Raw genomic sequence first — 15981 nt, forward strand, 5'->3', positions numbered from 1 at the left:
CATATGACTGAGTACTCACCAGTGAAATGTGAGTAGAAGTCGCCTGTGTAAATTCTACTTGCTTTGAAATAAGTCACTTTCCCTGGGCTGCTTCTCTTTCCCACATTCCGTAGACTCGAATGCAAAGTGGCAAGGACCTAGCTTTAATTATGCAGATAAAGACAACACTCTAGGGATGAAAGAGCTGCATGACAGTTGGGTGTCAAGTCTTTGAACAAGCTCCTGGAGCAGTACTATGCCACTACCCTGGTCCATTCACTTCTAGACCACTACATGAAATAGAAAGTTCAATCTTACTTAAGTCATTGTACTTGGAGTCTCTTTGTTACAGCATCTTAGCTGATACCCTAGCATTTAAGCTTTTGAGGCTTGTGGTCTCCAGGCAGGAATTTCCAAGTTTCATATACTCTATTTAGCCAAGCAATCTGAATTCTCAACTTCAGATTATACTAACAGACAAAGACAGCACCTTCTTTTCCTATCATACAACATTCGTCCTGTTTCTTCAACTAGTCCCCCAGTCTACAAGATACTATCGCATATCCAAGATCCTTCTAAGACCTCGTCTTCTATCCTCCATACTGACCCTCACTGCCTACATCTGTTTCACCTGCAGCTTTTGTTGTAGTCACACTGGATGTTCCCTGAATGCACCTGGGACATGAAAACCTACCTGCTCACACTTCTGGCCTGGCCAAACGGAATGGGCTTTTTCACCACCCCCATATCTTCCAGTCTCCCCCATCCATGAGGTAATTCTTATTAATTCTTCAAAACCCAGCCTGAAAGAGCCTAGAGAAGCTTCTCTAAAACCCCCAAACAGAATGACTCCCTCTCTCTGCTATATTTCCATAGTACTTTGGACAAACTTTCATTACACCATTTATCACCCTGAGCTATTAGAATTTATTTACATGTCTGATACCACGGCTAGAATATACACTCCATAAAGTCCTTAAGGACGAAGACTGCTTTGCCCATCTTCATAACCTTGGCATTTAGCCTGTGACCGAGCTCATACTTGATGACTGTGAATGAAGGAAGAATCAGAATTCAACAGGAGGCATGCTTCGAAACCCTATATATACATTATCATGCTTACCTATTCAGTGCAAACGCATAGTGGAATTTAATATTATGCTGATCGGCCAAATCACACGTAGGCAGCATCTCCAGTGTTTCTACCAGCTTCACCATTGCATCGTAGTCCTGTTGGCAAGAGGCCCCAAGGTGAGACAGAGAAGAAACGCGGCCTCCCACCCCGCTTTCCTGAATAATTACAAACATGAGACAGCGTCAGCACTTAAAGGCAGGCCTTTCCTTGCACAGGGCCATTAGTGAAGTTACTTGTAGCCTTGAAGGGAACAGGAAAAAGATTAGAAAATAAGATGGGTGAAGAGAGGGCGGGCATAGAAGGAATCTCTGCTATGAAAGGGCACAAAGTGATCAAAGGAGGGAGGGGTTAAATCCAAAGTCAAAAGAAAGAAAAGCAAGCCAATGAGGCCAGCAGCCAGGGAACAGCTACCATGCCGTGAGTGTAGGAGAGTTAACCCCATCAGCAGAGATACGTGTGAAGACAAGCTGGACACACACACACACAAGAGAACTCAGTCAACTTCCCAAGGAAAGGAAGAAAATCTCCCAGTTCTTCCTATTTTGCTACAAATCAGTCAAGTTAATGTAAACCAGGATTTCTGAACCTTGGCAGTACTGACATTTCGGGGGCTAGATAATTCTCAGTTGTGGGGGATGTCCTGGGCATTGGAGGATGCTGGCCTCAACCTACTAGATGCCACACACATTGAGTTTTGACAATCAAAAATGTCCCTGGATGCTGCCAAATGTTCCTGAGTTGAAAACCACTGCTTAAACACTGCATAATTACCCCGGGGAAAAATTGCTACTGTGTTTCTAATCAGCTGGGTCCCCTCTTAGCAGTGCCACCTGTTACCCTGTTAGCCAGACGTAGAATCATTGGTACTGGCCAACGCACTGGCAGCCAGCCATAGCCAGCAGAGGATAACTTCCCACTCAAATCCCCTGCCTGTCCTGTGGCTTTGCACCTTGGAGACGCTGCCACAGGGAAGAGAAGACAGTATTATTCCAGGAACCGCCTGGCTCACCTTTGAGCCTTGAAGAGTCTCACTAATGGAAGGTTATAAAATGATGGGATGCGTCAAGGACAGAAGGGAGACAGCAGCTCAGGGGGGAAAAGGACTTCAAGAAAGGACATTCCCACTGTCTTGCACTGTGGGGCATGATTTAATCATTATCATAATCCCTAAAACATCTGCTGTTAAAATCAGTTAGACGCATCTGTTTATCACTAATATGAGTTCCCTAGTGTTCTTGGCCCAGGTCATGAATGGGCATCTCCATCATTTAGATTTAAAGACCTGTGGCCAACCACCTCCACTGACACTTGCCTTAGAATAAACATCTATATCCCCTAGGTCCTGGGTATGCCTCTGCCACTCTTCCCTGTCACTGCTGAGTGCTGGTAAACAAAGAAGGACGTGACAAAGGCCTAATGGAGGTAGCATAGCGGCCACCTCAATCTGAATCCTGACCTCACCAACTGCTGTGTGATCTTGGGCAAGTTACTTAACTTCTCTGTGCCTCTCTTTCTCCATTTGTAAAGTATGGGTAATAAGAATATACATACACCTCTGGTGGTTAAGAGAATTAAATGAATTCAGATTTGCAAAGTCCTCGGAACAATTCCTACCATAAAGTACATATAAACTGTTGAATTCTTAGTTCCTCATATTAATCTGTCCTATATATGAGATCTTTTGCCGGAGTGACAAAACCTTCTCCGATTTTCACAACAGATAAGCTGGATGGCCTGTGGCTAGGTCATCTACTTGTCTATAAAACAGCTAACTCACCACACACCTAATATAAGGGTACTTCACATGAAGAGCTCCTCATGCCAAGGATGAACTTGGCATACGTTAGCCTCAGCTAGGTGTATTTCATACCTGGATATCACGGTAGGACAGGAGTAAATTAATGATGATGTCTGAGGTCAGAACCTCAGTATTATCCATGCGCAGTTTGATCCGAGCCAGCTCCTTTGCCAGTTCCTCGCCCTGGTATTTCTCTCTGGCTTTCCGGATGTCATTTAACAAGGTTTCTTTGTAGTAAGTGCTGGAGAGAGACAAAAAGCTCCGGTCATATACACATGATCCAGGACTCTCTTCCTCAGGGCTCAGGCAAACATGGTTCTCAGCAACATGACTTAGGCTACTACACAGCGACCTTGGCCCAGACCTGAGCCTCCCTGCACCAGCCGACAGGAGTCACTTTCTACTCATCATTCATATTTGGGGGGAAGCTAACCAGTAAATGACAAATAAAAATCAGTTCATTACAACCCTGAAAATATTTTCAAAGCTAAAGCAAGTATCCAATATACTCCATACTAACACAAAGCCAGTAGACAAACTAACCACACACCCACAAAAGAGAGAAAAACTCCATTTAATTCGAGTTGAGGGGAAGGGAGACGATGGAAAGGACAGTGGGGATTGGTGTGTTCTCACCTAACGGGCACAAAGTAAGGGTACATGGCACACCTCCTGGGCACAGGACACAAGTACAATAGGGACCTTACCTAACAAATGTAAACATCATAACCTAATCGTTTGTATCCTCATACTAATCTGAAATTTCAGAAAGTATTTTCAAAGCTGACCCCATCTGTATCTGTACAACACCTAGAATTCACTACCCAACCAAACCCGCTTCCTCTGGCATTTTCAAACAGAGAGAGAGCAAGAAATGACCTTACTTGTTTTCTCCGCTGACAACAGGTTACCACAAAGCCAAACTTAACTCCCAAAGCTAGGAAACATAAATGAGGGCTTCTGTAAAATGAACTTCTCTATCTGGTCTTCCCACTGAGAGCTGGAAATTGGTGCCCCTGAGCAATCCAAAAGGGGACGCATAGAGCCCATGCCTGGAAGGTTATGGACAACCTCACTCTTGTCAAATTTGACTGTCAGAATGTTTTTCTAATGTAAAATACAAAGCTTCCTGCACACGAGCATCTAGCTAATATTGGAGATGCTTAAAAGCATCTCCAGCAGTTTAAATCCCCACTGGAAAGTCACCATAACCTCTCAAGGCGACAACACTATTATCTGGGGCTGGGTTTAAAACCTTGAAAAATGACCTCATTTTGCACACGGAGGCCAACTCACAATGACCACAGATTGCTTTAAATATCTTATCTATTTTGCAAGGAACTTTTAAACGGAGACCAGGCAGGGCCAAGCAGCAATGTGCCAGACCCATTAAGAAGCTGAAATGATCTAACTGTGAAAAGTGAAATTGGGCTTTGTTAAAAAGAGAGTAAGCTAAATTAAATAACAGTCTCCAGAGAAAGAAAAACACCACATGAGGTGAAACAAGAACAAATGGCACTTTTTCTTTTTTTGAGACAGAATCTCACTCTGCCATGGCATCACAGCTCACAGCAACCTCACCCTCTTGGACTCAAGCGATCCTCCTGTCTCAGCCTCCCAAGTAGCTGGGACTATAGGCACCCACCACAACGCCTGGCTAGTTTTTCTATTTTTAGTAGACATGGGGCCTTGCTCTTGCTCAGGCTGGTCTCGAAATCCTGGCCTCAAGCAATCTACCGGCCTTGGCCTCCCAGAGTACTAGGGTTACAGGCGTGACCTATCTTGCCCAATAAAACACCATAGCCCCAAGGAACAATTTTTTTTTTCTGGGGTGGCAGTTGATGTGCAAGAGATGTGTGAGTTATATATGCTCCACAGGCCCCAGGATCAAAACTAGCACGAGTTAAATACAACTCACATGGCAGTTAATGTTTTAACATTTAAAGAATAATCTAATGCCTCGCAGAAGGGGTTCTGATATAAGAACATCAGTGCCCTGCTTTAATTTGTATTCTCTTATTTGCCAATTGCTATTACCCTAATGATGAGCAAATTAACAGATTCTGCCAGCGTTTAAAATTTTGTCATTAATCAAATGAATCATTAAGTCGGGTGACAGCCATTGCCCGTTTGGCGGGCTATAAAGACTTTGAAGCTATTAAGTTGTTATTAGTTTAGCGTGATGGGTAAAAAGTTATACTTTAGTCTTGTTTTCCAAAGGTAATTCTGAAAAATAGTTTTAATAAACTGAGAAATCTAATAAGAACAGTAACTTAAGTAAATAAAATGCTGACTTGAATATGGCTGGGGGACATCGAATACATAATAAACATGCAGCCATTCCTGCCTCTGGGAACCAGGGAAGATGTTGCTTATCAATATGAACTTGAAAATGGAGTCAAAGCCCTTTTCAGCATAGGACTCAAGATAGACTTTATAGATCTATCACGGTTGGCACTTGAACCAAAACCTCACCTGTCATCTGTTCCAGATTTTTTAGCATAAGCACCATTTCCCCTGTCACTAATCATTGTCAGACATCTGCCAGTTTGCGGGCTGAAACCCACCACTAGGTATCTCAAGCCCTTTGACACTCAACCCAATCAAAAGAGCTGTTTCCCTACGGATACAGGTAGACACTGAAGGAGAAACAGACTTGAGGCCATGTCTCACAAAGACACAACTCGTCTGGCAGATCCAAGCTGGCCCACCCCCTTGTCAGGACTGAAAATATGCTATTGGAAGAACGTTCCCTATACACGTCACTCAAGGGTTTATTTCTCAATTAGACGGTAGTGAACAAGACATGACGGGATGAAGTTTTCTGGGAATGTGGCACAAAACGTCCCCTGTTTGCTTTCTGTGCTGGCACGTGGTCACATGTATGTAGGTTTCCAGTCTTCTTTTCCTACAGGGAAAAAGATCTGCTGCCAAAGACGTAGTAATGGGACAGGGGAGGAAAAGACACCGTTAACGAGTGTGTGAACACCGCACACAAGACCACAACAGTAACGCTCCACGGCTCAGGGGGCCACAACGTGAGCCAAAGAGTAATGCGGGGCCCTTTAGGTTTCAGTCCGAGTCTGTTCTGCCAGTACCCTGGACTCTCATTTGCTTTGGAAGAACAAATCCTCCTGCAACACAAATTATAGGAATAAATCCTTTAAATTGGCTGCAAGCAAACCAACTGGATCCTTTGGTGAAGGAGAATTTTTCTGCCTTTTATAGAATAAGGACATTTGAAGGTACAGTTTCTTCAGCACTGAGGCTCAAACCAGCGAGCTTTATTAAGGCTACACAGCCAGGGATCCGTCGGTCAGAATTCAACCCCTAACCTGTCCACCTCTGCACGAGGACCCAATACCACCTCTGACATAAGTCCTGAGGCCAGGATCGCTGCAGCTGGACTCAAGGCATGCAGGCTTTTATAGCACAAAATGCCTCAGAATGACTTTGCTGAGGCCTGTTAAGAACCTCAGTCACTAAAGGAGTGTAAGTCAGGTTCAGAGATGGTCTGAAAACACAGAATCTCAGACTTGAAAGAGATCATTTAAAAAACATCACCAGTGTAACTTCCTTATTTTCTAAAAGAGAAAACAGTCACAGAGAAGTTACATGTCACGTTCCCGCAGGAAGTCAGTGCCACACACAGGCCCGATCCCAACTCCTAACCTCAGTTCTACTCTCTTTTCGCCTCACCTCAGTGGCCCAGCGTGGTGAGCTAAAGAGGAGCACTAATGGATTCCAGGATGACTTCCAAGTGATTGGCCAGAGTGCCCCATTCTCTGGGCACTCTGGTTATGTGAAAGGATAACTGCTACCCTGAAAGTGAAGTGACATGTTGGCAGGGCTCCCGGGGTTACTGGCGGCTGATGGGAATTACCATGAGGTCACGTGGATGTCCTTAAGGAGGCTGATGAACCTGTCCGTGAGGGGCATGCACAGTGGGCCCAGCACGCTGTCCCAGTTGGGCTGCATGTATTCTGAGGCTCGTCTCTGAGCGTCACTCTGCCAGCAGAAGTAGTCCGCGCACGGGCTGATGATGTAGGGAATGAAATAATAATTTCCACAAGATGCCTAGAACAAAGAAACAAAGATGTTCCAGAAAAGAGCTGATGTGGAAGCATCGCTGTAGCTTTGGGACCTGGTGGGGCAGGGAAGGAGAAAACACCTGAGCACATGCCACAATCTGTGCGACCCGACTACAAATCTCTTAGGCACAAAACGGGAAAACACTCCCTTTAAAAGTGCTACCGCACAGATACGACAAAAACTGGATCTCAAATGCTGAAGTGACATGGGTATCCCTGAACTTCACTGGCAGAAATTTTAGGGTTTCAAGTCTCAAATTGCCCCCATTTCATTATATGCTCCCCAAAGTGGAAGGAACGTGAACCCACGGAGAAGGATTGCTCTCTACACCAGAGGGAGCTTGAATCCACTGATGATCAAGGATGGCAACGTAGCATATTGTTTTTCTTCCAATCGTAGATGAAAAAATCCTATTATTTGATAATTTAACTACAGGGGAATTATCACAAACTTTGAGTAAGAATTGTATGGTAGGAAGCATATATTAATGTGAGTAGTCTCAGAACTTAACTGTTAAAATGTTTATCATCGAATATTTACTCAGGTAAAACACTGTTTTTCCATGGAATGATTATAGCTGGACTATGATTCGTGATCCTTTGTAAAAAGTATAAAGAGCTTTACCTCAAAGCTCAATCTTTTGCACATTTAGAGGATTAAATTACATTATTACTCGACATCCTTAGAGTCGATATTTCATCTACACTGTCATAAAAAGCAACTAGCTTAAAATTTCTGACTTTTTAATTCCTGTATCTCCACTAAGTTTTGAAGAATTTATGATGCCAGAAATAATTCATATGACTTCTGTTGGATTTTTTAAATTGAAGTAATGGAGTTATCTAGGTATTTTGCTATCATGCAGATATAATCTTGGAAAGTATACTTTCTCCAAGAATTAGAAGTCAAATAAGGGATGAGGCTTCTTCTGAAGTGAAAAGAAATTCATTAATCATTAAGAGAACGGTCAGAATGTCATGATCCCGGAGCCAACAAAACTTACAACATCGTTTTTAGGAAAACTACAACATTGAGTTGTAAGTTTTAAATACACATACGAAACACAAGTAAGTTTTCCTTTTGGAAACAATTTATTTACACAAAGACAGGTAGTATTCTTATTTCTATCTAAATTAAAATATAAATAATTGTCCTGAACCTCTGTCTCTTTTACCATATTGGCATCTACAGCCCTGTCAGCCCTCATTTTGGAGCCGAAAATATTGTGTTAAAAATTACCAGTGCTGCTCCACTAAAACATACTTTAGAGTGGGTCACCAAACTTCTTCTGTAAAGGGCCAGAGTGTCAATGTTTTGGCTTTTCAGATCATATAGTCTTTGTTAAAACTCCACTCTGCTGTTGGAACATGAAAGCAGACACAGACGACACATAAACACGAGTGCCTGTGTGTGTTACTAAAAGTTATGTACAGACACAAATTTGAATTTCATTTTTTGTTGAGATAGGATCTCGTTTTGTTGCCCCAGATAGAGTGCTGTGGCATCACAGCTCACAGCAATCTCGAACTCTTGGGCTTAAGTGATTCTCTTGCCTCAGGCTCCCAAGTAGCTGGGACTGCCTGTGCCTACCACGATGCCCGGCTGTTTTTAGAGATGGGGGTCTTGCTCTGGTTCAGGCTGGTCTTGAACTCCTGAGCTCAAGCAATCCACTTGCCTCGGCCTCCCAGAGTGCTAGAATTACAGGAGTGAGCCACTGCGGAATTTTAAGCATCTTGAAATCATCTTCTTTTGATATTTTCCAACCATTCAAAAATATAAAAAACATTCTTAGCTCCCAGGCCATACAAAAACGGGTAGTGGGTCAACCCTTGTCATAGACCAAGCTTTTGTGGTATTCTATGTAGTTATTAATTCCCCTAAATAGGGTTTTCTGAGAATGCTTACCCTGCTGCAGAACACTTTGTGGGCACCAGCTATTGGCATTAAACTCCTCAAAACCTAAATGCCAGGGTTATAAGTTGGAAGAGGCACAAATTCAGTGCACAGGTGCTAAGTGAAGAGGAAGGCTCATACCTACTTCTTCACAGTCATGAGCAACTGCCCACATCACAGGACTGAACGTAGGCATTCATTCCCTACATTCCCTCCCTATGATCCTGTCACACCGTCAAAGAGACCCAAACTGCTCAGATAACCTTTGGTAAGTTAGAGACAACTTTTTCCTTCATCCATGTCAAAAAAGCCATGTTGCTGAAATATTCATAAATGCTATTTATACATTCAGAAGCTAAATTGCTTTTTCTTCCCCCTGAAATTGGTTGAGTTTATGATAAAAAGCATTCTTTCCATGCCACTGACCAGATGGCCAAGTAATTAAAAAAAAAAAGCCTTCTTACTTCAGACTGTGAGGGAGAAAAGGGCTGTGTGTATCAGTAAGGTCTAGAAGGTAAAATATATATATTTTTGAGACAGAGTCTCACTATGTCATCGTCAATAGAGTGCTGTGGTATCACAGTTCACAGCAACTTCTAACTCTTGGGCCTAAGTGATTCTCTTGCCTCAGCCTCCCAAGTAGCTGGGACTACAGGTGCCTGCTACAATGCCCGGCCCTTGTTTTTTTGTTGTTGTTTTAGTTGTTGTCATTTAGCAGGCCCGGGCTGGGTTTGAACCTGCCAGCCCCGGTGTATGTGGTCAGTACCTTAACCACTGAGCAATAGGCACTGAGCTGAAGGTAAAATATCTTTGAAGAAATACGGTTTGTCCAGCCTGAGCAAGAGCGAGAGCGACCCTGTCTCTAAAAATAGGCTTTGTGGTGGGTGCCTTGGGAGGCTGAGGCAAGAGGATCACTTGTGCCCAAGAGTTTGAGGTTGCTGTGACTTATGATGCATGGCACTCTACTGAGGGCAACAAAGTGAGACTCTGTCTCAAAAAGGAAAGAAAAAGAAAAGAAGAGAGGGAGGGAGAGAGGGAGGGAGGGAGGGAGGGAGGGAGGAAGAATTGTTATTTCCAAAAAGTTAGACCTAGACTGGATGTGTGTGGAGCTCCTAACATCCTGTCCCCAGAAAAACAACCATAACTATGAAAATTCCATTTTAAAAACCATTTCAATCTCTATAAGTTGTCCTAAGGGCATACAGGAAATGGGAAAACATTTTATTCAAAAAAATCTACTAAATCTTGGTTAGAACAGGGAAATTCTATAGTATTTGGGCAATAACGTGCTTATCTCGCTCCCCCCACCGCAAGTGACAGTTCTACTGTAGTTAGACAACAGGACTCCTTTTCATTCCCTGTGCAGTATGACTATTTTTCCTGGGAGGACTAGGCCACAAGCATTCTCATCCACCATAAGCCTGGTGTTCTAGAAGCTCTTTTCTAGTCAAGTTAGTTAAGAGGACCAGGGCTCCCTTTTCCCACCCATCCACATTTGTAGAGTAGGGTGACCAGATTTTAACATTTGTAAAGCAGGACAACATGGCTGGGGGGCCGGGCAGGGGCGGGGCAGGGCAGGGCCTGACAACCATGCAAACTTTGATAAGCAGTTCTCGATATCACTTCTAAACAATTATTTGTTATTATTACAGTTTAACATTATAAAATTAACAAAAATAATATAAAACTCATATTCTGGCGAAATAGCCACATGGCAGCCGAAAACCGTATAGTCCCTTCCTGTTCTCCCACCAGTTCATGCATTCTTTCCAAAAATCGGGACTTTTTTAAAACACCGTGGCACATGGGACAAATTGTTAAAAAGTAGGACTGTCCCGCCAAAAGCGGGACGTCTGGTCACCCTATCGTAGAGCCAAAGCTCTACCATAGGTGAATCAGGCCAAGAATATTGGACCCTAACTGTCCTTGCCCTAGCTTGCTCATAGAAGGAAGGTTCCACGTCAAGAGAGTCTAGCTGAGAAGATTATAGGCTGCCACCCCTGCCCAGTGGCCCATTCATAGAGCAGGCTGTCATTCTACCAGAAGCAGGCTGCTGTCTCCACCACTAGCTCCACAGCGGTGAGAGGAGCTCCCAGGAGAGAGGCAGTCTGTGAGAACAGAGCACTCTGCAGCTCTCCATAAGAGGATTAACTCTATGTGGAACACAAAATGGAGAAGTGTAAGCTCATGGGCATCATAAAAAAAAAACAGAGATTTTGGTGGCAGGCTATGAAGAGAAGGGTGGTAGCTCCATAATAGAAATAAGTGAAGGATATGCCAGCTAGAAATTTAACAGAGAGAAGCAGGGAAAGAGACAGCTAAGAGGTGACTCCCTGAGGTCAGAACAAGTCTCAGGGACAAGATTTAGGACTATTCCTTCCAAAGGGACCAACTTTAATCCTATCAGACTGTGGAACAATTTATGCTTCAGGGCATCATCAAAAACAATAGAGCAATTAAGCTAACACAGGAGACTAACAACCAAGTGTAGTGTCAGTACAGAAGATCAGCCAGAAACTTAACAGGAAAACCAGGAAAAAAGTCCAAAAAGACCCCAGTTGCTTTTTGGATAGAGAAAGAAGGGTCAGAGTAACTGCGCACATGTCCGAGACTATACCCTCTAAAGTGTGACATTAGAGGCTACACACTGCAGAAAAACAGACCTCACTAAACTAGTCTAGCCAAGTCATGAAACAAAAACAACATGCCCCAGAGGCACGAGGGCAAAGATCAGAATTTAGAGCTGCTGTATTTTCTAAAATGTCCAATTTTCAACAAAAAAATACGAAACATGCAAAGAAACAGGACAGTGTGATCCATGAATGAGAAAAACAGCAGGTGGTGGCAACTGCCTTTTAAAGGACCCAGATGTTGAACTTAGCAAAGACTTGAAAGAAAGCAGCTATTATAAATATGCTCAAAGCACTAAAGCAACCCATGCTTACAGAACTAAAGGACGGTATGATGATAGTATCTCAGAGAATGTCAATAAAAATACATAACAAAAAACCCAAGTAAGAATTCTGGAGTTAAAAAGTACGATAGCCAAAATGAAAACTTTACCAAAGGGGCTTAACAGGCAATTTAAGCAGAAGAAACAATCAGCAAGCTTGAAGATAGATCAATAGAGTTTAGGCAACCTGAGGAACAGAGGGAAAAAAGAACAGAGCCATAAAGAAACATGGGATACCATTAAGCACACCAACATGCATGATGCTCAACAGGAATCCCATAAGAAGAATAAAGCGGCAGAAAAATACTCCAAAAAATCATTGTGGAAAACTTCCAAAATGTGGTGAACAACATTAAGTTTACATATCTAAGTATCTAAATGAACTCTAGCAGGAGTCCATAGCCAAAGAGGGCCATACCCAGACATCACAGTCAAAATTTTGAAAGATAAAATCTTGAAAGCAGCAAGAGAAAAATATCTTGTCACGTATAAGGAAATCCCAGTAAGATTAACATCTGACTTTTCCTCAAAAACAGTGAAAGCCATGCAATGACAAAACCAAAGGGGAAAAAAAGTTGAAAGAAAAACAAAGTCAACCAAAAATCTTATATCCACCAAAATTATCCTTCAAAAATAAAGGTGAAGGCTCAGCACCCATAGCACAGTGATTATGGTGCTGGCCACGTACACCAAGCTTGGCAGGTTTGAACCCAGCCCAAGCTGCTAAACAACAATGACAACTGCAACAAAAAATAGCTGGGTGTTGTGACAGGTGCCCATAGTTCCAGCTACTTGGGAGGCTGAGGCAAGAGAATTGCTTGAGCCCAAGAGTTTGAGGTTGCTGTGAGCTATGATGCCACAGCACTCTACCGAGGGTGACATAGTGATACTCTGTCTCAAAAAAAAAAAAAGAAAAGAAAAAAAGACAATATAACTGTAAATTTCCTCTACTTTCTTAAGTGATTTAAAAAGCAGTTTCAGAAAATGATGTGTATGATTATATCTTAGGGCTTCTAACATATAGAAATGTAATATATTTGACAATAACAGCAATAGGACACTGGTAGGAACAAAGTTGCATTGGAATAAGGAAATAACAGATGGCAACTTGAATTCACAGGTACAAATGAAAAGAATCAGAAATGGTAAATTAAAATGCTAATATAACAATTTCTATACACACACTTACACAAGCAGACACTTGTTCTCTTCTGTTTCTTTAAAAAACATAATTATAACAAAAATACTTATAAAAATTACAATCAAATAACCTTGACCCTCTATAACAGGTAGGGAAGTGGAAGATGCAAGAATCTAACCTATTTCTATAGAACTGTTGTCTTAAAGTTATTTCCAAGACAAACATTTCTGCTGAAATCTCATTTCCATTATTCCTTTAGCAAACTTAGTCTTCCCAAATAGCACAGCAGTAAACTTTGCTCCAGTTATGCTCAACTCCTAAATAATTAGGGGTGAAAAATTGGATTTTGACAAACATATGCTATGCACTGTCACAGGTGCTTATGCAGCAGGCAGAGCAGTAGCAGCAGAGACTGATGAAGACTTCACTGCAATTAGGGGAGGATCTGATCCTTGAAGCAAATATTTTTAGCTACAGTTAGAGAAAAATAAGGAACAGAGGAAACGCATGAACTCTGAAACCAACTGAGAGTGTAGTGAACAAGACCGAGGAGACGGCAGGAATCCGGAGACTTGGGAAGGTAAAAAAATTTCACCTTTCAGAAAACGTATAAAAGTTTAAGAAATTTAACAGAAAGAAATTGGGACTAGTGGCTACATTTTAAAAAGCAATTCATAAACTTCCAAATGAAAGCACAGGCTTTTGAGTGCAATACTCTTGTTCTGACAAAGAGGAAAAATAGGACCAAACATCTTCAAATGATGGGACACATTCTGACTTTTACTGGTTGAGAGATGGAGAAATTAAATATAAAAATGATGATTAGCATAACACATGTTCAATATTGAGCTAGGATCAGCTATTTCTAATTGTTACATTTATAAGTGGAAATGTCTCAAGAATCCAGCTCATTAAAACAAATTTAACAAAGGCAATTTCGTTTCCTACATAAAGAATGATTCGAACCACTATGCTAGCCACATTAATATGTAAACCCTCATTTTAAACACTCTCCAAATATTTCCAAAAAGGACGATTCTGATATAGCAAATGAGGTCAAAGGGCAGAGTAAAGCCACTAGTCTCTGACAATGTGGACATAGTAAGCAATCTGTCTTCTGTCTTTTAAAGTTTTTAGGTCCTAACCCAGCAATTGAAATTCCCAGAACCACCACCATCTACAAATACCGCCACCATGAACATACTGTCCTATACCATCGTTAGGTTAAACAAGTGATTTTATAAAAACTCATTACAAAAGTTTATTTATATAGTCTTGAATGCCATAATCTTTAATGCCTCCCTAATAAACCATCTGGCAAATATATATATAGTGTACTTAACCATTCCCTTATTGTTTAACTTTCAGTTTGTTTTTAAATTTTCTACACTGTAAGCATCACTGAGATGAACATCTTTGCATTGGCAGCCTTGGGCTGTGGTCTTTTCCTAAAGATAGCTTCCCAGGAGTGAAATTATTAGAGCAAGTTTAAGGTCTTTGATGTGTGTTGGCCAAGTTGCTGTCAGAAAGGCTGCACCAAGTTATACTCCCACCAGCGGTACATGAGGGTATGCCAATTTCATCATCCTGTCAGCGGCATTGGGTAGTGTTTTTGTTTTTCATATTTGCAAAGGCATGTAAACAAAAAACACTATTGAAATAAGAAGTCAGTCTCATCCCCACTCAAGCAGAGCAACATGGTGAATAACTCAGAGGGTCAAGGATTGAATCCAAGCTCCACCCCATCATCGATGAATGACTATGAGAAAATGCACTCATTTACCTAAACCTCAGTTTTCTCATCTTTAAAATGCGCAGGGATAATGAGGACTAAAGATCCCATTCTGGGCAAGGGAAAACACCCCTAGAAAAAGGGAAAAACAGATAAATAAGATGAGCAAGGTGGAATAAAAACAGTTTAGTTAGCTTACTGTTAAACGAGCAGCTAAAATACTTATCTGAGCAGTTCCTGCTTTTACTAGAAGCCTTGCCTGTAAGGGATACCGCTGGGAAACACCCCTGCTGGGTCTGTAAACATGCTGAAGAATAATGGTCATAGAGGGAGCTATGTGCAAGGCCTGGGAAGGAACATTAACCAGGCCATCTTCTGCCCAGTCAACAGTCACAGCAAATACCCATTGTGGGGATTTGTATTATGACCAGAGCAGAGATTAAGGGAACAGCTTGAGCCCTGAAATATGGGCAGGAGGGTTTGTATCCTAATCACAGAGGAAGACGTCTCTGGGTGGAGATCAGAGGAAAATTCTTCTCTTCCATGGATTCTTCAGAGGAGCCTGATGATGTTACCTCTGCTCCACAGAGGAATGAAAGGGGATTAACCTCCCCCAAGGAATCTGTGTGTATGACCACAGACAGTACGCTGCCCCCCACAAGGCTCGGGTTTCAGATTTCTCAAGGCTGCTCAGACCCTTAAAGTTAATGATTATAGACAGAATAAGAACTAACATGCTTAATCAGAGAGGCTGCTGATGTTTTTGTTCCCTTCCTCAGCTTACCTTATGGGCTAAATGAGAAAAGAGCCTTCAATCAGAGCTGAATGCAATACTCAGGGCCGCTCACTGGAACCCCACAAGCTAGCAGTAGTCCCCTGTGTTCCCACCTTTGAAAACTCTATTCTGTGTGTCCTGTCTTTTTCTCTCTCACTGCTTTTGACTTTATTTTTCTTCAGTCAACTGTGGCCAGTTCCACAAGTCTTAAAGGGCCTCACCCTCAGGGTAGGACCCATCACCCAGGCAGGACCTCAGCAAAAATGGGGACATATAATAGAGCCAACCTCATCAGATGACAGAGCCTTAAATATGGCCATTTTTGTAAAGTGCTTCACTTCGCACATAGTGGGCATCCGATAAATATTTGTTATGTACAATAGTCGTAGACCAGATTAGGAGTTCTGAACCTATGGTCCATTCATTCTTAGGAGTCTATGAACTTGAATGAGAAAAACATTCTATCTTAGTCATCATTTGCCT

At 42.1% G+C, this 15981-nt stretch overlaps 1 protein-coding gene across 2 annotated transcripts in view; it reads right to left on the bottom strand.

The window, feature by feature from the left end:
- Nucleotides 1-15981, bottom strand: part of MAP3K15 (mitogen-activated protein kinase kinase kinase 15) — a 131949-nt gene that overhangs the window by 77532 nt on the left and 38436 nt on the right. Inside the window, exons 4-6 of one of the 2 annotated variants that reach the window (XM_003791887.3) lie at nt 6796-6989; nt 2985-3153; nt 1103-1209 (exon numbers count right to left, since the gene is read on the bottom strand). In XM_003791887.3, the coding sequence (XP_003791935.1) occupies nt 1103-1209; nt 2985-3153; nt 6796-6989 (470 nt within the window). Of the gene's footprint in view, nt 1-1102; nt 1210-2984; nt 3154-6795; nt 6990-15981 lie in introns of those variants that run through there. The other variant, XM_023514327.1, reaches the window with a different exon arrangement.

This window comes from Otolemur garnettii, unplaced genomic scaffold, assembly GCF_000181295.1.
Source record: "Otolemur garnettii isolate 467f Iridium unplaced genomic scaffold, OtoGar3 scaffold00051, whole genome shotgun sequence".
In the NCBI taxonomy this organism is placed as follows: domain Eukaryota; kingdom Metazoa; phylum Chordata; class Mammalia; order Primates; family Galagidae; genus Otolemur; species Otolemur garnettii.